The sequence below is a fragment of the Phacochoerus africanus genome, chromosome 10 (genome assembly GCF_016906955.1).
Source record: "Phacochoerus africanus isolate WHEZ1 chromosome 10, ROS_Pafr_v1, whole genome shotgun sequence".
Taxonomy (NCBI): Eukaryota; Metazoa; Chordata; class Mammalia; order Artiodactyla; family Suidae; genus Phacochoerus; species Phacochoerus africanus.
Window position 1 is genome coordinate 82,239,819 of NC_062553.1, and position 21,546 is coordinate 82,261,364.

The 21,546-nt window shown below is 39.7% G+C and overlaps 1 protein-coding gene across 1 annotated transcript in view; it reads left to right on the forward strand.

Annotated features, from left to right (window-relative positions):
• Positions 1 to 21,546, forward strand: part of SLC10A7 (solute carrier family 10 member 7) — a 239,128-nt gene that overhangs the window by 154,662 nt on the left and 62,920 nt on the right. Inside the window, exon 6 of the mRNA XM_047798354.1 lies at positions 20,896 to 20,931. Within this exon, the coding sequence (XP_047654310.1) occupies positions 20,896 to 20,931 (36 nt within the window). The remainder of the gene's footprint in view (positions 1 to 20,895; positions 20,932 to 21,546) is intronic.

Sequence of the window (21,546 nt, forward strand, 5' to 3'; positions counted from 1 at the left end):
ATTTAAAGACTCTTGAGACTTATTTATAATTTCAAATGACCAGGTTAATATAAATAAAACCTGTGTTTGTTAAGAAATAAACATACTGAAAAATTTCAATCAAATTAAACCAAATCGAGGAAGAAGACATGTATCTATTTAATTCTGAAAATTTAGGCTCATTGCTTTATTTTGTTTCATTTCCTTTTTTAAAAATGCAATTTTTCAAAGTGCAAACATTTTTTTCCTAAATCCTAATGTGTATCATCTCATTCTAGATGTCTAGATCAGAACATCATTTTTGTCATTATTTCTTGGATTCTGTCATCCTTTTAGAAAACAGAATGCGCAAAATGTCTTTTTCTCTTTAACCAATGAAACATAGAAAGCTACTAAAGCTCTAATGCAAAAATGACTGTTGTTTTTTAAATACCTTTAATTGTAGAACATATTCCACAGTTCCCTCTTAGAGTCACTCATCATTTTGTTAAGTAGCTTCCTAAACTTTGTAAATCATTTATTGATTTCTATGGGAAATAATTTTGAATGTTAACCTTATAAATGGTGATTAGGCCCACAAGGTACATTTACAGAATTACAGGCTCTAGAATCATAGAGTTCATATTCCTGACCTAAAAACTCCCTGTTTGACCTTGAGCAAACTGGCTAAATTCTGGGTGCCTTGATGGCTTCTTCTATAAGTGGCGATAATAATTGCACCTATCCACTGGCTTGTTTTCAGTGTTATATGACACTTGGAAAGTACATAGAACAGTGTCTGTGCTCAATAAATACTATTATTGTTATTATAATTATTAATTAGTCCTAGAAACAAGAAATCATTTATTGTTCCATTCAAAAATATTAATTGTAGAGGACTTCCCTGCTGGTCTAGTGGTTAGGATTTGACACTTTCACCGCTGTAGCCTAAGTTTAATCTCTGGTCTAGGAACTGAGATCCTACATCAAGCTGCTGCACGCCACAGCCAAAAAAATAAAATAAAATAATAAATTAAAAGCCCTCAAAATATTAATTGAGCTTATACTACATCTAGGTACAGGGAATACAAGATGGAATGAAAATAAGAATGATCCCTACCCTCTTAAAGCTGATAGTCTAGTAGAAGACATCCGGATAATAATTTAAAAACCATACAAATTGGGAGTTCCTGTTGTTGCACAGCAGAAACGAATCCGACTATGAACCATGAGGTTGCAGGTTCGATCCCTGGCCTTGCTCAGTGGGTTAAAGATCCTGTGTTGCCGTGAGCTGTGATGTAAGCTGCAGATGCGGCTCAGATCTGGTGTGGCTGTGGCTGTGGTGTAGGCCGGCAGCTGTAGCTCCGATTAGACCCCTAGCCTGGGAACCTCCATATGCTGCAGGCATGGCCCTAAAAAGACAAAAGACAAAAAAGAAGAGTAAAAAAGTAGGAGTCTTAAGCATCAACTTGAGAGGCTATTTACCCAAGCAGCCTAAAAGCGCAAAAGACAAAAAATAAAATAAAATAAAATAAATAAAAACCATACAAATAAGTGTAAAATTGCAACTGAGGGAAGTGCTGCAAAGGAGGTCCATGATACTATGAGAGTGCTTATTCAGGAGAGAGTGATCCTGGTAGGAAGTCTTCCTTGATGACTGAAGGAAGCCTCAGTCTGCAGGTGGAAGGGAACATAGCCCAGTCAAAGATGCCCAAGGACCCCAAGGCTGAAGCATGGCAAGCCTGCTGGAGAGTGAGGAGATGGAGAGTGAGCAGGAGTGGATGGTCCAGGGTGTTGCAGGCCATGACTGGTCTTTAGAGACAAGCAGGAAACCAATGAAGGATTGAATTTCAGTGCAGAGACTGGATTGGAGTCTCCTAGAGTACTCCAGGTAAGAGAAGGTGGAAAACAATGACCCCTTTCGAGATGTAGCATCAGTCCCAGGCTAAATGTTGATATGCAAACATTTGCTATCGCACCCTTCTGAAGCCCCTCTCTGCTCGCTCTTCTATCTGGGCCATTTCACCAACCCCCCCACTTCCCCCAGGCCCATAGCTCTCCTGCCACTGTTTTCCCCTCTGCATCAAGCTAGCCTGGCCCATCCTGCCCAGATACGTGCTTCCTACTCCAAAATACTCTCCCTTTCCAGATTTTTAACAAATCTCATTCTGATAAAAATTTTATATCCATATACGTATTTAGAGGAAAGCACACCAGTAGAATTGACTTGGACCAAGATGTGAGCAGCTCACCTCAAGAACAGTTTTCTCAAACTTTCTGGATCCCTTTACATTCTTAAAATTTGTTGAGAACCCCAGAGTTTTCATGCATATCAGTTATATTTATCTCTATGTACTATGTTTGAAATTAAAGCTGCAGATTTATCAATTCACTTTTTTTTTTTTTTTTTTGCTTTTTAGGGTCGCACCCTCAGTACATGGAAATTCTCAGGCTAGGGGTCGAATCAGAGCTGCAGCTACCAGTCTACGCCACAGCCACAGCAACACTGGATTCTTAATCCACTGACCGAGGCCAGGGATCAAACCCACATTCTCGTGGATACTAGTCAGGTTGGTAACCCACCAAGCCCTAACAGGAACTCCTCGATTCACTTTAAAATAACAATAAACCCTGTGATATGTAAACATACATACTTTTATGAAAAGTGACTGTATTTTCCAAAACAAAAAGAAAAACTAGTGAGAATCCCATTGTCTTACATTTGGCAAGTCTCTTTAATGGCTGGCTTAATACAAGAGAGCTGGTGTCTTGTATCTGTTTCTGTATAAAATCTTCAAGTATCTCATGTCTTGCAGCCTCTGGAAAACTCCACTGTACAACTGTAAAAGAACGAAGGTGAGAAAGGCAAATAGGATCTTACTTAGTATTACCATGAGAGTAGTTTTCATCTTACCGACCCCCAAAATGGTCTTAGGGACCCGTGAGTCCCCAGACCACAATGTAGGAACTGCTACTGTACAAGAAGGGTGCCATTTAAAAACAAAACAAGAGTTCCGTTGTGGCGCAGCAGAAATGAATCCGACTAGTATCTGTGAGGACTCAGGTTCGATCCCTGGCCATTCAGTGAGCTAAGGATCTGGCATTGCTGTGAGCTGTGGTGTAGGTCACATCCTGAATTGCTATGGCTGTGGTGTAGGCCAGGAGCTACAACTCTGATTTGACCCCTATGTGTAGGGGGACGCCTGGAAACTTCCATATACTGAGGGTGGGGCCCTAAAAAGCAAAAATAAATAAAGAAAAAGAAAACAAGGTGCTTATTAAGTTGAAAGATGCTTGTCTGAACTGGCATTTCAGGCAGTCTAAAAAGTGAATTAAATGAAGTCGGGCAGTGTGGTTCTAATCTGTTTCTGCCTTTTATCACCTCTTCCATATATCTGTGTTTGAATGCATTAAATTCTCTAAAAATTCCAAATGATTTTTAGGGTTAGAAGAGGCTCTTGTGGATGTTTATTTGATATTCCTGAAACACGATGTTTTTGGTTTCCGGTAGAAGGCTTACCCCTATTCAAAGCGAACTGTGATTCCTGCTTCCTCTGACATCAGGTTCCTGAGCTTTCTACCGCACAGCCTCCACTGGAGACTGTAGCCTCACCGTGTTCATCTTTCAGGAGGAACAAATTTGTGAGGTGTAGCCAGAGTGTTTTTTTGTTTTTTTGTTTTGTCTTTTTGCTATTTCTTGGGCCGCTCCTGCGGCATATGGAGGTTCCCAGGCTAGGGGTCGAACCGGAGCTGTAGCCACCGGCCTACGCCAGAGCCACAGCAACGCGGGATCCGAGCCGCGTCTGCAACCTACACCACAGCTCACGGCAACGCCGGATCCTTAACCCACTGAGCAAGGGCAGGGATCGAACCCGCAACCTCATGGTTCCTAGTCGGATTCGTTAACCACTGCGCCACGACGGGAACTCCTGGATTGTTAATCTCTGTGGTCTCTCCCAGTTCAGAAATGACATGATCTTCTATTACTTTCTATTATTTCTTGATCAGCATACCACCTCTTTCAGAAGACAGCCAAAGAAATGTTTGGAATGATGAGGGAGTGGGATGGACAGGGAGTTTGGGGTTAGTAGATGCAAACTGCTCTGTTTAGAATGGATAAACAGTGGGGTCCTGCTGTACAGCACAGGGAACTATATCCAGTCTTCCTGGGATAGACCATGATGGAAAATTTTACATATATATATATTTATAAAGAATGCATATATATATGTATGACTGAGTCGCACTGCTGTACAGCAGAAATTGGCACAGAATTGCAAATTTACTATACTGTAATTTTTAAAACGTAAAAAACGAACAAACCAAAAAGATACAGCATTTAAAAATGAGTTTGGCTTCTCTCAGTGAGCTCAAAGAAACACATTCCTCTGAATGTTTTGTTGCATTTGTCAAAAATGTATTTTCGTTCCTTTTATTCCCTCTTTGTACCTTAGCTGGAGTTTCGCCATCACCATCTGCCCTTTTAAAATTTATGTTAATCATGTATTTCTATCCATTCATATTAAATGCTTTGTCCGCACGCGAGCACACACAAACACACACACACACACACACACACACACACCCCACCGCTGCCACCCCCAGTAGTACAAGTGGCTGCAGGGAGAGAGGACCGTGCTGATGGAGGAAGGCTGCTACATCTGCGCTTTTCAGTGAACCAGGAGCTCATCATGGAGAAATGACTGCTCTCAGCCACTACAGTTTATCTCCTGAATCATTAGTCATTTTTGTTTTTTAAAGAGGGACACATGAAAGTGATGAAAACATTCTAGAAGGGCAGCTGAAATGCCATTTACATGCCTTCATTTGGAATGAAATTCTTGGATTTTCTTTTAAAAATGTGTCACTCATAGATAAATGATTAGGGATACTTTGGGCTTGGTCAGGAGTCACAAATAAGCAGCCCACGGGCCTCATGCAGACCACAGATGTGTTTTCTTTGGCCCACTCCTCATAGTAGAGTGTGTGTGTGTGTGTGTGTGTGTGTGTGTGTGTGTGTGTGTGTGAGAGTGAGTGTGTGTGCTGGTTTTGTTTTTTACCTGAATTCAAATGCATATACTCTGTTTTTTCTAGGTTGCCCCCACTCCCTATTGTCTCACACATGGCCTGATTCAGACATTGACCTTGTCAGTCTGACCACTGTTAGCATTTGAATTAACAGCTCTACAGCAAGCAGTTATATCTAGGGAGAACAGAAACATAGAACCCAGGAAGAACACAGTATATGCACTGTGAGTTCCCAGGTGGCACAGCGGGTTAAAGATCGGGTATTGTGACTGCAGTGGCTCAGGTTGCTGCTTTGTCATGAGTTCAGTCCCTGGCCCTGGAACTTCCACTGGAGTGGAGCAAAAAAAAAAAAAAGAAAGAAAGAAAGAAAGAAAGAAATGCCCCAATAGCAAATTATTTGTCAAGAATATATAATTGCTGATTTTTTAAATTCTTGGAACATATGAAAAAATAACTTTAAAAGTAAGTGAAAAATAACTGATTACAAAGCATACCTCAAAAATGACATTTACCATATAGAGATATTTTTATGAGCGTAACATAGAAACTAGAGTATGTAGTTATGAAAGGGGGTCATGATTTTCTGAAAGAGATCATATGTCAGAACTTTACTTTTCTATTATGTTATTTTTAATATTTGCATGGCATTAGTTTATCTAGAAAAATATGTAATGTGCATTTAAATATTAGCCACACAACTATTATCAAGTGCAGAACTTTGCAGTGTTAGTTTATCTGGAAGGTCCCACAGCACCACCTAGTGCCTTGTATTTTATTTTGCACAATATTTTTATAAATTAAATTCTGATGATCACACCTTAAATATGGCACTAAAGTAAATATATATTTTGAGTAGTATTATAAATGAGTGAGCTAAAGGAATTCTTACATGTTTAATTGAGAATTTTAAAGTGGAACTCAAAAATGATGATGGTATCATGCAGAACTATTATAAAAATTGACAGTAACAAAAAAAAGGTACTAGTATTTCTGATTCATCCCCAAGGATAGGCTTTAGTAAATTGCAATATTGTGTGTGATCTGGTGGAGTTATTGATAAGCTTTTAATCCAAAGCAGATGTTGATTCATTTTATTTTTGTTCTATAATAACTGCTGCTCTATAATAATATATATAGATTTTTCCAGGCTTCTTTTTGAAATCCGTAAATTCCCAGTCTTCACAAATTAAACCGCACCAATTAACTAGTCGGTTTCAGACAAAATTATGTACGTACTTTTAAAATTAGAATTGTGATGTTTTTAGAGATGGAATGTTATAAAGTACTTCTATATTAAAAGCATAAAATAAGTCAAATAAAACAAGGAGATATATTCTTTTATGGAAAACATTCTAAGAAATATAGTGAAGTAGGAAAAAATAAAGCTATATGCAGAATATCATATATAGTATGATTCATCTTAAGAAAACTTTGAACAATTTTTATACATTGAAAATGTAAAGCTTTGTATGAATTTGAATAATTTAAGAAGGATCGATGGACAGGTGGGTAGGAAGAGGGGTAGATGAGTCCTGGTATTTTACTTTCTGGAAAGAGTCATAAGAAACTGTGAACATCTCCAGGGAGAGTGGGATGTTAGAATATTCTTCTTTTCATTTTGTACTTTTCCAAATAATTAGCATTTTTCTAACCAAATAAATTTGTTTCTTTAAGGTCAAAAGGGTTCTTTGAATATTAAAATTATGAAGCATTTGATTTTTCCTTGTAATATTTCTCTATTTTAAAGACAAGGCCTGATTTTTTAAAATCAAAAAAGAAACTAGGGTTGGGAGACATGGTAAGCATCTTATAACCTTATCTTTTCAAAAGGCTTTACGATGGTACAATCTTTTTTATTAGGAGTGTAAGCTCCATAAGGCAAGGAATTTTGTCAGATTTTTTCACTGTACCCTTGACTTCTGGAATAGTCTCTGGCACATAGTAAATGTTCAGCAAATAAATGTTGAATGTATGAACGAATGAGAACATAACATATTATGTCCAAATCTCTATAGTAATGAGATGTGACACTGTACAATTTTATTCTATTTGCAAATATATAAATACATTTATACAGTTACATTCTTATATCTGATGTCCTTTAAAACATGAACACTGAGAAGCATTACTTCAGAGTTTATAATAACAAAGGCAATTAATTATCTTGGAATGTTTATGTTACGGGATTTGTTTGTTTTGCCTTTTCTTAATAAGACTTTATTCATTCACATGAGCTATATTTGAAACTCAGTCATAATGAAATTCAATCAAATTATTTATGAAAGAACAGACTCTCATCATTTGCCTTTTATATTTCAGTTACTATCTATTATAGTGACCTAAATGGTTGCTACTTTAAAGTTCCTGCAATAACACTTATATTAATCATAAAATGCTAATTACTCATTATTAAATACATTCAATTCCTAATTACATATTTAAAATTTCATGACATTTTATAGCTACCTGTTAGTGAAAATCCATTCATAGACATAAATTGTATTGTTTTATTTTAAACGTACCGTGGTTCTCACTGATTCGGTGTGCATGGATTTTTTTTTTTTTTTTTTTTAACTGTCGAAGTGTGTAGAAGTTGCCCTCTACTGGAGAGCTAGAAAAATTATGTTGACTTAGATTTTTCAATTTTCTTAAAGACTCTTAGTTAAATTCCATCGATGTGATTTACCTGGTGATCACATCCTGCTCTCGGGCACTTTTAAGTTCCAAAGATTTTGAAGTGATCAGCAGAGGACATTTCAAAATAAGTATCTGCTATAAAGATACCTACAGCCATTTCTGAATGAAAACATTGGCTATTTCTTCATAAATCTTTTTGGTGGCAATACCCAACAGTGTCGGTTCAGAAATAAATGTACAGGGCTGTCTTTACTGAAACATTAAGCTGCTTTAGAATTATATAACCAAAAATGAGTCAGGACTGTTTTAGCAGTTCTCTCTAGGAATTTTGAGGATACAAGTCTAAGCACTCTAAAAAAATTTTAGCTAGCTCATTTGCATTTTCCTGGGTCAGAAGGTAAAACGTAATTTTGCAGAAATGATTTACTTGCTGCATTAATTACTGAACTTTTTATTTCCCTGCCAAAAATCACATAATCATAAAATGGCCAAGTCTGTTTACCAGTTCTTATAAGCTGATAAGTCAGTGTTCTCCTTACCTCATCAGTGCTTTTCCTTCTGTTGCCAGGAATTCTGTCAGGCTTTGTCTAGCTGTGCCCTGGAAGGTTCAAGGTCTAGGATCCATCTTCTTCAGATGTCAGTATTCTATTACATACATTTCTTCTCCTACCTGCTGATATTTAATAAAACTAAGCATGCCATTAAGGAGAAACCAGTTTAAAATGGACATTGATGGTGGGGTTTGGATTAGGGAAGAAAAGGCTCCCCAAAGTCAGCCTGAATATCCGGATCCTACTGCTCGGTGATACCTTGGTGATGGTAGGAAGATTGTGGACCAAGGATTTTCACATGAGGAACAGACCTTTATTAGGGCCATTGGCTAATCTACCTCCTTCCCCCGGCTGAAGCATCTCTAGAGTCATAAAGTTCAGAGCCACTTGGCTTTGGCTAAGGAATATAAAATCTAGAGTAAATCAGACCATTGATATATGAGACAAGGCAAGTGGAGTGCAGCTGTCTCCATTCATTTTGTCCATCTTTACACTCAGTATTGATCGTCACAGCTAGAGCTAGTGGCAGCCTGTGCTGTCATTTAGACACATCCAGGAGGAATGGATGAGCTGTGCCAAACCCATTCATTTCATGTGTACATGTGGTCTGGGTTTTTTGTTTGTTGTTTGTTTACGCTACAGGTCTGTTATAAGTTTGAACACCGGTTTTGACTAAACTGTTCTTTTGAATATCTTTCCTAAAAAAGGAAATCAATTTACAATTGTTCTAGAAGTTTTTTTAACATTCAGAAGCCTGTATTAAAAGCCCCCGACCCAAATCCCCCACAAATCCCCTTTCATTGCCTCCCTTCTCCATCCTCATTGATCCTCATACTCTCCCTCTCTTCCATCTTCCACATCTCTACCTTGCTTTTGCAGAATTTTGCAAAAAAAATGTTCTCCCACAGCCTGGTTGACAATTCATAAGCCTTTTGGGTGGACGGGGAGAGCATCCATTTCCAGATTTGATTTCCTTCAACAAAATGCTTCCATATTCTGTTCTAATTTTATTATCTATGTCTTTTTGCCTTATGTATATGATAAATAAAATAATAATTACTCGTATTTTATAACATAAGCAATGGCTTTCAGGTCTTCCACATGTGAGTCCTGTTCTACTCAGCTGGTTTGTAGGAGGCAATGTGGTGTCGGATATAAAGAAGGGGGCAGGGAGATTGAGACATTCCCTGTCCCTTTCCTGGCGTTTCCACTAACTCTGAGGCTGTGGGTAAGAGACACCACCTCCTTGGGCCTCAACTTTGCAATCTGTTCAGTGAGATAGCCAATGATCTCTAATACTCCTTTTGGCTAGAATTCTCTGATGTGTCTAGTTTTCCAAAGAACTCTTACTCATTGTGTAAAGTCGTAATAGTAGAGACCATGGGTTCTGGAGCCAGATGCATGGCTTGCTTTATTCTGCCACTTACTGCTTGGGAATTTTGTATTCTTCTGTGTGGATGCCTCCATTTTCTGCCTATAAAGTGGGGCTCATAGCAACACCTCTCTTACAGGTTTGTTGTGAGGACTGAATGAGTTGGTACCTATGGAGAGCATAGAATAGTTCCTGACACATACGAAGTAAGCATGGAATAAATGTCAACTAGTCTCATTATTATTACAAACATAAGGGTTTTAAAGCATTTTGGAAAGCGCATGTTTCTCATCAAATGTACGTGCTGCTCCCTGAGAGAAGCACTGTGGCATACACTCATTCATTCATGTCCAGGGAAAATAAAACCACAGCATATCAGATTGCAGCTGTGTGCCCATGGGGAGGCCAGCAAGCCAGAGTGAACCCTGGCAAGTCTTTCCCCAGCTATGGAAGTTTGTGTCATCAAAAAGAAATTTTGGGAGTTCCCGTCATGGCCCAGTGGTTAACGAATCCGACTAGGAACCATGAGGTTGCGGGTTCGGTCCCCGCCCTTGCTCAGTGGGTTAACGATCCGGCATTGCCGTGAGCTGTGGTGTAGGTTGCAGACTCGGCTCGGATCCTGCGTTGCTGTGGCTCTGGCATAGGCCAGTGGGTACAGCTCCAATTAGACCCCTAGCCTGGGAACCTCCATATGCCACGGGAGCGGCCCAAGAAATAGCAAAAAAAAAAAAAAAAAGAAATTTTGGAGTTCCTGTCATGGCTCAGTGGTTAACGAACCCCACTAGTATCCATTAGGTTACTAGGTTACTAGGTTAACTCACTCAGTGGGTTAAGGATCTGGCGTTGCCATGAGCTGTGGTGTAGGTTACAGATGTGGCACGGATCCCGAATTGCTATGGCTATTGCAAAGGCTAGCAGCTACAGCTCCGATTCAACTCTTAGCCTGGGAACCTCCATATGCCACAGGTGTGGCCCTTAAAAAAAAGACAAAAAAAAAAAGAAATTTTGACTTAATTTCCTTTTACTGCCTCTTTGATCTAATATATACACTACATATAAATTTTTATTTGTTTGTTTTGCCTGAACCTGCAGCATACAAAAATTCCTGGGCCAGGTATCAAACCCATGCCACAGCAGTGACTACACCAGATCCTTAACCTGTTAGGCCACCACAGAATTCCAACATATGATAATTTTTAAGAAACTCCTTTGGAAAATTATGTATTGCATGTTAAGTCATTTGCGTGAAAGATTCTTGGAAAATGTAGAAAATTCTCACATCCATCTTGCTTTGGACTTTAGTTGAATTTCCAGTTGTTCTTATCACTCTTCATCTGGGTAGAAAAATCCAAGTTAGTACATTTAATACAAGTCTATGTATTTACATAGTCTGAAAAGATTGACTTTTTCACTTAAAAAGGAAAAGGAAAAATCATGAATTGGAATACTTTTTCAGCTTTAATATATACATAAGTACATAGTTCTAATCAGCAGTGTACATGTTATTCCCCTTTCGTGGTCTTGTGTTTACCATTTTTCTCTTACACAGCTCTAGGTATTAGGATCCTAAACTCCACACCTGCTATTCAGCATCCTTAATTTCGTCCTCCCCACTGGCCCTTCACTTTGCTTCCATCATCTTTGGCAAAGAGAACCGTCTTCAAGATTAGAAATGATAAAATGAATATTGGCAAAAGGAAAGTAGGCTCAAGAGAAGCAGACACTATCTGCTGGTCCAGACAAAGTTACAGGGTCCTGAGAAAACTTAACATTTGAGCTTACCGAATCTATGTCTTTGACAAACCATCAAGAAAAGGAGTAGAAGCGGCAGCTGGGCATGTGCAAATGTCACTGCAAATATCACAAAGAGGAAAAAGTAGACTTTACACACTGTTAACAGATAATTTTGTTTTCAGTCTGAAGAGAAATTGGCAAACTGGATAATTAAGTAGCGCATTATAAGCAGTTACAAGGCAACGTGCTGTGAAGTTTAAAAGCCAGCATGGGTTCACTAAAAACCAAGTCAGTAAAAATAAAAGTTTGCTACACTAACTGTTTCTTTCAAAAATGTAATTGTTAATCCAAAACAATATTTTACAGCAGGGGTCCGAGCTACAACCCGTAGGCTTGTAGCTCATTTGTTTTGCTCATTTGTTTACTGATTGTTTAGGCTGCTTACCAGTTACGATAGCAGAGTTGAGTAATTTCAACAGAGTTTGTATGGCCAGCAAAGCTAGAAATAATTATTATCTGACCCTTTACACAAAAGGTTTGCTTACCCCTGCTCTGGAGCCTAAATCAGTTCTGTTTGAATTTTTTTTTTTTTAAGATTTTTATTTTTTCTATTACAGTTGATTTACAATGTTCTGTCAATTTCTGCTATACAGCAAAGTGACCTAGCCATATATATATATATTCTTTTTCTCACATTATCCTCCATCACGTTCCATCACAAGTGACTAGATAGAGTTGCCTGTGCTATATAGCAGGATTTCATTGCTTGTCCACTCCAAGTGCAATAATTTGCATCTACTAACCCCAAACTCCCAGTCCATCCCTCTCCCCTTTGGCAATCACATGTCTGTTCTCCAAGTCCATGAGTCTGCTTCTTTTCTCTAGATAGGTTCATTTGTGCCATGTATTTCTTTTTGAATTTTAATGTGTCTACAGATTACCTAGCAATCTTGTTAAAAATGAAGATATGAGAGTAGCTGTGGGTGGGGTCTTAGATTCAGCAATTCCTGACAAGCTCCCAGGTCAGGGTCCACAGACCACAGTTCAGTTTAGCAAGGACCTATATTTCAAAAAGATTTTCAAATTCCCCCATTTAAAAAAAAAATCAAGAGAGTAAATTAGGAGTGGAAGTCAATTCAATTGAACCGCCATGCCAAAGCGGTGTTAGAGGGTCAGTGTCATTTTGGAGAGAAGTTTTTCTGACCATTTAAAAATGATTATCTAACAATCTTTTCCTTCTATAAGGATATTGGCTGACCGATGATATTTGAAGGGAGTAATGATGAACTTGATGGCTCAAATGTTTAGGTGACCAACATCAACTTGAATTGGTCGGCTGGACATTTCCTCTGTTGGAAGACAATTCTCCATGTGTCTCCTACATTTCTGTCCATCTTGGGTCCTGATTGCTATTTGTTACCCAACTGTTTTTCCAAGGATGTTTGTTTAATGAACCTCCTTGAAACATAAAAATAGTATCTCTCTTGTTAGCAAATAGCAGGTTTGCTTACCACTCATTAAAAAAGGCTTGGGTTCCCTAAACTCAGTATTTCTTTCCTGCATGTAACCCGCCATAGGTGCAGGCATCCCCTCGAGCTCATCTGCACCACCCCCTTAACTTGGGGGCAGGGGAAACTGATGCTGACCTCATCATTCAAGGCTCTTGCTGTACTGTGTGTATGTGATACAGTCCTTTGGCTTTGATCTGGGAGTCTTGTGTCTGCTTCCAGCATCCATGAAGCTGTGGCAGGCTCACTTTTTATCTTCAAGTATGGCAAAATCTCAGCCTCTTTACAGTTTTTGGCACCCTCTCCTACAAGTCACAGCCCAGGTCTCCAGTCACAGACTTTCCCCATTTTCTGAACTTCATTTGAGTAAAACTCTTCACTTTCTACTTAATATAGGAATTAGAAGCTCTTTAATGAAAGTTCCTTCAACTTTCTAACATCAAGCATACAAGTCTATCTTCATCTGTACCTGATCTATCCTCTCCTCCCCTTTATAATGCAGGGGTGTTGGCCCCACCTCTTTTCTAAAGTTAAACCCTCCAGCTGTGCCCTGGAGCCCCTTTCCCTCCCTCCTGCCTTCTTAGGTATAATCTCTCCTCTTCACCAAATCTCCATTCCCCCCCCCCCCAACTCTCTTTGGGTTCTTTTTATGAATTTTGGATCATCAGGTTTCTCCTTTCAAAATCAAAGCAAACTTCCTTTACTTCACATTCATTCCCCTCAAGTTTCGGCTCTACTTCTCCCCTCTTGTCTTTAGCCAGATTTCGTGAAAGAATTTATCTAAACTCTGTCTCTCTTTCTCCTCTTCCTCTCAGTCATCCATCTACTCCATTGAGACTATTTTCTTCTAGGCCTCCTATGCGTTTCAACATATATGCTATATTTCTTAACTTATCTTCTCTGTAATAGTAAACCACCAACCATATGCTGAGGACTCCCTCATCTGCACCCATTTTCTGTACTACTCTAAGCCGAAACCTCATATTTCCAACTGCTTACAGTATCTCTAATTGGAGTCCTTGTAGAACCTCAAACTTTATGTAGTCCAAACTTTATGTAACCTCAAAGTTGAATTTCTACCCTGGCTCAGTAATTGTATCTGCAGTCTACTTATTTGGTCAAAACCCCCTTAATTCAGGGAGTTCCCACTCTGGCACAGTGGGGTAAGGACCCAGCTTTGCCATAGCTATGGTGTAGGCTGCAGCTGCAACCTGGATGCAATCCCTGGCCTGGGAACTTCCATATGCCACAGGTGTAGCCATAAAAAATTCAGAATACTGGAGTTCCCGTCGTGGTGCAGTGGCTAAAGAATCTGACTAGGAACCATGAGGTTGCAGGTTTGATCCCTGGCCTTGTTTAGTGGGTTAAGGACCTGGCGTTGCCATGAGCTGTGGTGTAGGTTGTAGATGAGGCTTGGATCCTGCGTTGCAGTGGCTCTGGCGTAGGCCTGGCAGCTATAGCTCCGATTAGACCCCTAGCCTGGGAACCTCCACATGCTATGGGAGCAGCCCTAGAAAAGGCAAAAAGACAAAAAAAAATCAGAATCCTGAGAAACCATCCTTCCTTTCTTTTCATGACCACTCTTCCAATATTTAGTTGATCTACCCATCTACATTTCAGATGCTACTGAGACGTGTTACATCTCTCTCCTTTGATCACTAAGGTCTTGTCTCCTTAGCCCAGATCAACTTCTGCCTAAATTACTGAACAACCTCCTGGTTATTCTCCCTCCCTTTAATTTTTCACCACTTTAATCTCTTCTCTAAACTACACCTACATGTATATACGAAAACCTTCATTTTAGGTGGGAAAAAAAGTCTCAATCTTTTTTTTTTTTTGTCTTTTTAGGGGCACACCTGCAGGATGTGGAAGTTCTCAGGCTAGGGGGAAAATCAGAGCTGCAGGTGCCAGCCTGCAACACAGCCACAGCAACACAGGATCTATGACCTACATGACAGCTCACAGCAATGCTGGATCCTTAACCCTCTGAGCGAGGCCAAGGATTGAACCCATGTCATCATGGATACTAGTCAGGTTCATTACCCCTGGGCCACAATGGGAACTCCCAAAAGTCTCAATCTTTTGAGAATAATATGGTAGAAGCATTTCTTAACAGAGGTGTTGAAGGTACAGGGTAGAACTGCCTTCTATAATGGGAACTCCTTATGGGCACACACCATCACATAAATGAAAGACCAAATATATACGTATCATATCAGAGACTTAGCTTGAAAAACCAAATATCACTTAAAGTGCCTTAGTGAAGATAAACAGTGCTCAGCAGTGCTTGTAGGAGAAGAAAAACAGGAAGGACAGAACAAAGATCTTCCAAGACATTCTTCAAAGACAACCCCAGGGACTTCACAGAAACTGTTCTCTGGAGTTTTAGGTAAAAGTCTATTTCAAAATGACTAAAGTTTTAGATGCTCAGGAGACGTCGGAATCCTTTTTCCCTTGGCACCCGTGATGTCTGTACACAGTTAGCACTCAATAAACGTTTAACTAAATGTATGCCATTGAGACAAGCCAGCAGCTATTCCTGCAAGGCCTCCCAGGGTGACATCACTTTATGGGATCACCACAATCCGGGAATAGTGCCTTAGCTGTGCAGATGCAGAAACCCAGCTGTCATTAGCTCACCCCAGTGCGGTTGTGTTCTAGGAGACTGGGGTCAGCTAGTGACTGTCTTCTCTTCCTATCAGAGGAGGAGAACAAAGCTGCTTGGAGAACAATGTTACTATCCATCGTTCTCTTGGCAAGCATGGACTCCGACTAGAGAAATTCACTGGGGGTTTTCAGCTGCTGGTGTTATCCCATTCAAGTTGTCCGGTTGTAGCTGTCTTTACTATAGTGCCCTGTGCCTGGTGAACAAGTCAGAATGCTCCTATCAGCGGCTAAGACACCCCCTTCCCCTGACGGAGCTGTGAACATACTGAGAAGTGCTTAGTTGGGAATGTTAAGGCATTACCTCTGTGAAGGCCCAGTTTTAAGGAGGATATTATAGGCAGAGGAGGGAAAAGAGGCCATTACCCACCATTCAGCCACCGCTTTCATTCCACCTGCCCTTCCCTAGATTTCTGATGCCTCTTTCTTTCTCCTATGAACTTTACTCAATGATATATTTTGGCATCCATGTTTATAAAGTCATATTCCCTGAAGACCTATACCTTAACATTTTGGTTAAATTTAAGTATCTCCAAAATTCTCCATCCCAACCCTTTATAATTTACTGCTTAGACTATGTTGGCCAACTGCTTAGGATGTCTTGTCCAGTGTCATTACATAAAATTTGATACAATTTCATTCTTTAAGATTAACCTTTCCTCTTTTTAGGATATTAGTACATATAGAGCACAGAATAAAATGTGAAGACAACGTGCAAATTTTTATTGGCATTAATCTTAAAAAAAGTTGTCTTTGCATTAATATAAATGCAAGGTTCAGACTAAAAGAAGGGAAGGGAGGGAGGAAGGAAGGAGGGAGGGAGGAAGGAAGGAGGGAGAGGAAGGAAGGATGGAAGGAAGGAGAGAAGAGAAAAAGAAAGTGCTTCCTCACTGTGAAAGAGCTTTGGCAGGGCCATGTGTGCCTCGAGGGCAGGAACAGTAGTTGTCTGTCTGCAGGTTCTCTGGCAAAGGCAGAGCCATCACAGCCTGATTTTAGGAGTGAGTAAGGGAGACCAACAGAGGAGTGCCACGTTTCAGCTGAGGACTGGACCAGCCTCAGCTGAGATCCCTTGCAAAACTGAGATTCTCCTATTATGTGAAAATTGAGTTATTGCCCTTTAATTAAAAAAATAAAAAGCACCCTTCTCAAGGTTTAACACTTAATATCCTGGACACAGAAGCTTATGTTAGTATCTGTGTGATTATAATAGTGGTTGCAGCAAAGCCTTTTGATAATTTTTTCTGCTTCTAAAAAATGATAATTTGGAGTTTCCATGTGGCTCAGCAGGTTAAGGATCCTGTGCTGTCACTGCAGTGGCTTGGGTTGCTGCCGTGGCACAGGTTTGATCCCTGGCCTGGGAATTTCCAAGTACCATGGGTGCAGCCACAACATAAATGCTAATTCACTTCAGTTTTGCCTTTTTTACAAGTCCTACTCCCAAGAGAAGTGCATTCACAGTTTTGTTGTTGTTTTTTATTGTTATTTGGGGTGGGTTGGGGTTTCTATTTTAATGTGACTAAATCTCCATGTCTCAGATTTGACACTTTTTTTTCTCTTTCCGCTAAAGTCATGGAAATATATTCACCCAGTCATTCACATCAAAGGTGTAAATGGATTTTCTGAAGATTTTAAAGAGACAAAGTCAGTCACTTTGTGACTTGACTTCTTCAGGTGCTGCAAAAAGAAAGCTTAACACACCATCTCAATTGCAAGAATGCTAAAACTGTTCTTGACCTTGAATCTGCAAGGAGATGGGTAACATCTTTTGCTAAAAGTGCTCACCCACCACCTCTTTAGTTTTATCCATGTGTATAGGATTTACTTGGAAAAGAGAAAGAAGAAGGAATCAGGTCTATTCAAGAGAAAATAGCATGTTTATTCGTATTTCCAGCTTCCAATGACTGTTGCAGTTACAGTTTTTTGAGTTTACCCTTTTAACCATTGATATTTGCAAAAGAAAAACCTGACTTTAAAAAAATGTATCAGCCATGTCACACAAAGGCTTATATCTCAATTTGTTTCATGTCATCAAAAAGACACACTGAGTTTGAAGCTCCTCTCAGGTTTACTCTTACACTATAAACCCGGGAAATAGTGTGAGATTGCAGAGATTTTATTATGCCCTTCAGGATCACAGGCTCTGGAGTCAGGGAAATAGAGACTGAATTCCTGACCCTGCCTTTTCCTACTTTGCTCAGTGTCTCTGAGACTTGGTTTACTTAAAAGATGGGGATGAGATTAGTGCCTACCTCCTAGGGTTGTTTAAGGATTACATAAGATAACATACTCAAAGTCCTTAGTGCATCATCTAATACAAGTACCTTGGGAATATTGGCTATTATAATTTTGTAATAATTAGAACAACTAGAGTTCCCACTGTGGCTCAGCAGGTTAAGAACGTGACTAGTATCCATGAGGATGCAAGTTCGATCCCTGGCCTTGCTCCATGGGTTAAGGATGCAGCATTGCTGCAAGCTGTGGTGCAGGTCGCAGATGTGGCTCGGATCCAGTGTTGTGGTGGTTGTGGCATAGGCCAGCAGCTGCAGCTCTAGTTTGGCCTCTAGCCCAGGAACTTCTATGTGATGCAAGTGTGTCCCTTAAAAAACAATAAGAAAAAGAAGAACAACAACGACTTCACCAAAATGTAATTATGATGTTTTGTCAGGATTAATGGCATCATGGCTGACTCATTTGCTAATACAACTGCAAAGTAGATTTCAGTGAGATACAACAATCCATTCTTAGTTAATGAATTTGAACAGTGTTCTTGAGAAAATAATGAGGAACTGTGAATCTGGAATTAGAAGATACATCCTATTCACTAGGAAATTTTTAACATCTTAGAAACAAATATCCTAAGTCCTTGTGAGAACTCCTGTCTGTTGATGACCATACGCTTTAACTATTCAGGCAGGAAAACCTGCAGGTAACAATGCTCTCCTTTCAGAATGAGGCCACCTCTAGGAACTGGCTATCAGCTGGAGGCCAAGCTCATACAGCAACTAATCGCTCCATATATGTCCCATGCAGAACTCTGTAGAAAACTGTGCTGGTTGTTAAGCTGCTACCCAGGGACCAGTGGAGTCAGTTCAGGACTTGGAGTTGGACAGAGCAGGCTCCAATCCAAGCTCTGACACTTATTTGCTGTGTGACTTTGGTCTGATGGCTTGGCTTTTCTGACCCCCAGTTTCCTCATCCGTAAAGCGGGGCTATTATGTAACCCAACTCCTTCAATAGAGGAGGGTCAAATTTTTAAATGTACATAAAAGTACTGAAGCAAAATACCATTAATAGTGCTGGTGTTATTACTAATGTTCTTACTCTTCCACTATTGCAAAGGAAAATGAAACAGGCACTGGAAAGAACACAGATCCCCACATGCTATATGACACCAGTGCAGCATCCACCCCTCTAATACAATACAGATGTCCCCAGTGTGGTAACAATGCTCAACCTTCTTCCTGAGTGACAATTCTTATCCTATCACAGATATCATACTTAGGTTCTCAGAAGTGTTATTAGTCTATCAAAATTCCAGAATAGACAGTGATATAAGTTTCTGTTTTCTTTTACCTGAATTTAGCTGAACAGACAGATAACAGAGGTAAAACTCGCTAGCTTGTGAGCAAAGTCAAATCCATTCTCCATGTACTAAATTATTAGCTAACTCATTATACCCTCAGTTCAAGTTTTTTAATAGTTTGCCATTGTTGAAAGGTTCGACTCCAAGCTCCCTCTCCTGGCCTCCATGACCCAAATTTGACGATTTGGTCTATGAATCCTCCACTTCATCCTTTTCTTCCTCCCCTGCTCAACTTTCTCGAGCTTTGCAAATACCCTTCCCTCTTCCTGGAATATCCTTACCCCTTTTCTGGCAGATCAGTTTTCATTAATCTCTTAATTAATTGGAACCATGCCTGGTGTGTAATTGGACATTCAATAAACATTTAAATGAATTGACTTGAAATCGGATGGCTCCCACATAGACTGTAACAGCCAGATATTTCCATTTCCACATGGCCTTGCAAAGGTCAGGATTCCTCCTAGAGTCGGGATAGGTTCCATGTCATTAAAGGACAATAGCTCTTAAAAATTATTTTGGCATTTGGCACACTGAACTCTTCTCAATGGTGCCTGTGAGAACTTGCTTCCTAGACACCCATGGAGTTGATAAGCTACACCATGATACATGTTAGGATACATGTTTTCATGAATAGATTCTAAAATATGGCACTTAACTCAAAATGTTATTCCCTATTGGCAAGTGCAAAAGTTTGCACAGTAAAGAAGCATTTAGACTACTATTAAAAAATAAAAAACAAGTTTGTGTGTGGATATTCAGAGGTGGGGTATCTAAGAAAGTTAGGGTAGCGGTGTTCATGTAAGGTAAGCTGTTCCCCCTGGACCACATCCAAAAGAACTCCGTTACTGCAATGACATAAGGGCTTACATATATTAATACCAAAAGTAATGAAGTGGTCCTAGAACTGGATGCTGGTCACAGTGTAGTCTCTGTCTGCCTCTCCTTCTCTCTCTGTCTCTCTCTCTCTCACACACACACGGAGACTCTTTGGAAATTTAAAATTCCAAGTAGAATTCATTAATAAAAATATGAAATGCTTTTTCTTGTATAAATCATAATAAAGTGATGAGAGATAAAGGAATAACTAAGGGGGCAAATTATCAGCTGCTGCCCTAAAAGCAAAACCTATCATGTTAACTCCCAATTCAAACACCTAGTTTTAAAGATTTACCTTCAAGAAACCTAAAAGCTTGTATCCTGCCTCATCAACAAGAGCCTCAAACTGTTCCCTGTCATTGAAGAAAACAAATCTTTTGCTCCTTTCTGCCTAGGGGAGGCAGAGGGACTGAGGTGGTCCTATGTGGCTGAATTAGATGAAAGACTTGCCTTCCACCATGGAGACATGGAGTCTAATCAAGTGAAATGAGTTTTGAGATCCCAGCTCATGTCCTAGGGGAGATCAGTTCACATTACAAAATCACGACATCTCATTCATCACAGCTGACGTGGTCTTTGCTCTGGAGAGGACCCCAACTGGGACTAAACCACCTGTCTTCTCTTGAAAGGGGGCACTTTATCCAAGTTAGAGTTGAAAGCCTTGGAATGAGAAAGCTTTGCCAGCTTCCACCCAAGTGATGCATAGGTGGTGTGGAAGGGAACTTAGGCTTAGAAAAGGGAAGATGAGTTTAAAGAAGATTGGTGGTTGTACTTTTCATGATGCCAGATATGAATAATTATACGAGAGACGCTAAGGCATTATGGTCAGCAGAGCCAAGATCGAGGGGCCCCCTGTTCTTTATCTCCTAGATTTTGTTAAACAGAAATGAGAAGAATAAGCATTTCCATGCATCAGAGTCTAGCCAAGAAAACGTCCTGTTTTCCAGGCTGATAAATGACCGTCATCTCTTTTATTTCTTTCAGGGCATCGTGGTAACACCCCTGCTACTGCTGCTTTTTGTGAGTATTTTGATGTTGTTTTTAATATATTAAAAGCCAACTACAACCCTTTAAGAAAGGTCATTAGAAATAAATTGAAACTAGAATCCTTTTGTACCACTTTGCATCACATTTTGAACAGTTTTTCCAGATGAGCTGTACCAAGTAATAACGTTCAGACACGAAGCATCTCTGTAGTCTCATGATCCAAGGGCAGCAACAGGACCCAGTTCTTTGGCCTCTGACTCCTGGCTGAATCCTTAATTATTACAAATTAATGACCTGTGACATAGGTCACAAGTGCTGCACTTTATTTTCTCATTCGTAAAACTAAAGTGATTCTAGTGACCCAGTGTTTGACAGAAAGAGCCTTGGACCAGGGCACTGGATGAAGCTTAGTGTCCAGTGCTGGTACGGAGAGTAACCGGCTTCCTCACTTTGGGGATATACTGCCTTGATTTTTTCATCTGTAGAATGGGAAGCAATAACACCTACCCCGGTCTGGCTTCCAGAGACAACAAAATATGCTTTAGAAACAAAAACCAAAAAAAAAAAAAATGCAAACTACTGGTAAACTAAGCAAAAAATTGTTCTGAAAGTAAGAAATGCTAATAACGGTCTTATTTCTTTTTGTCA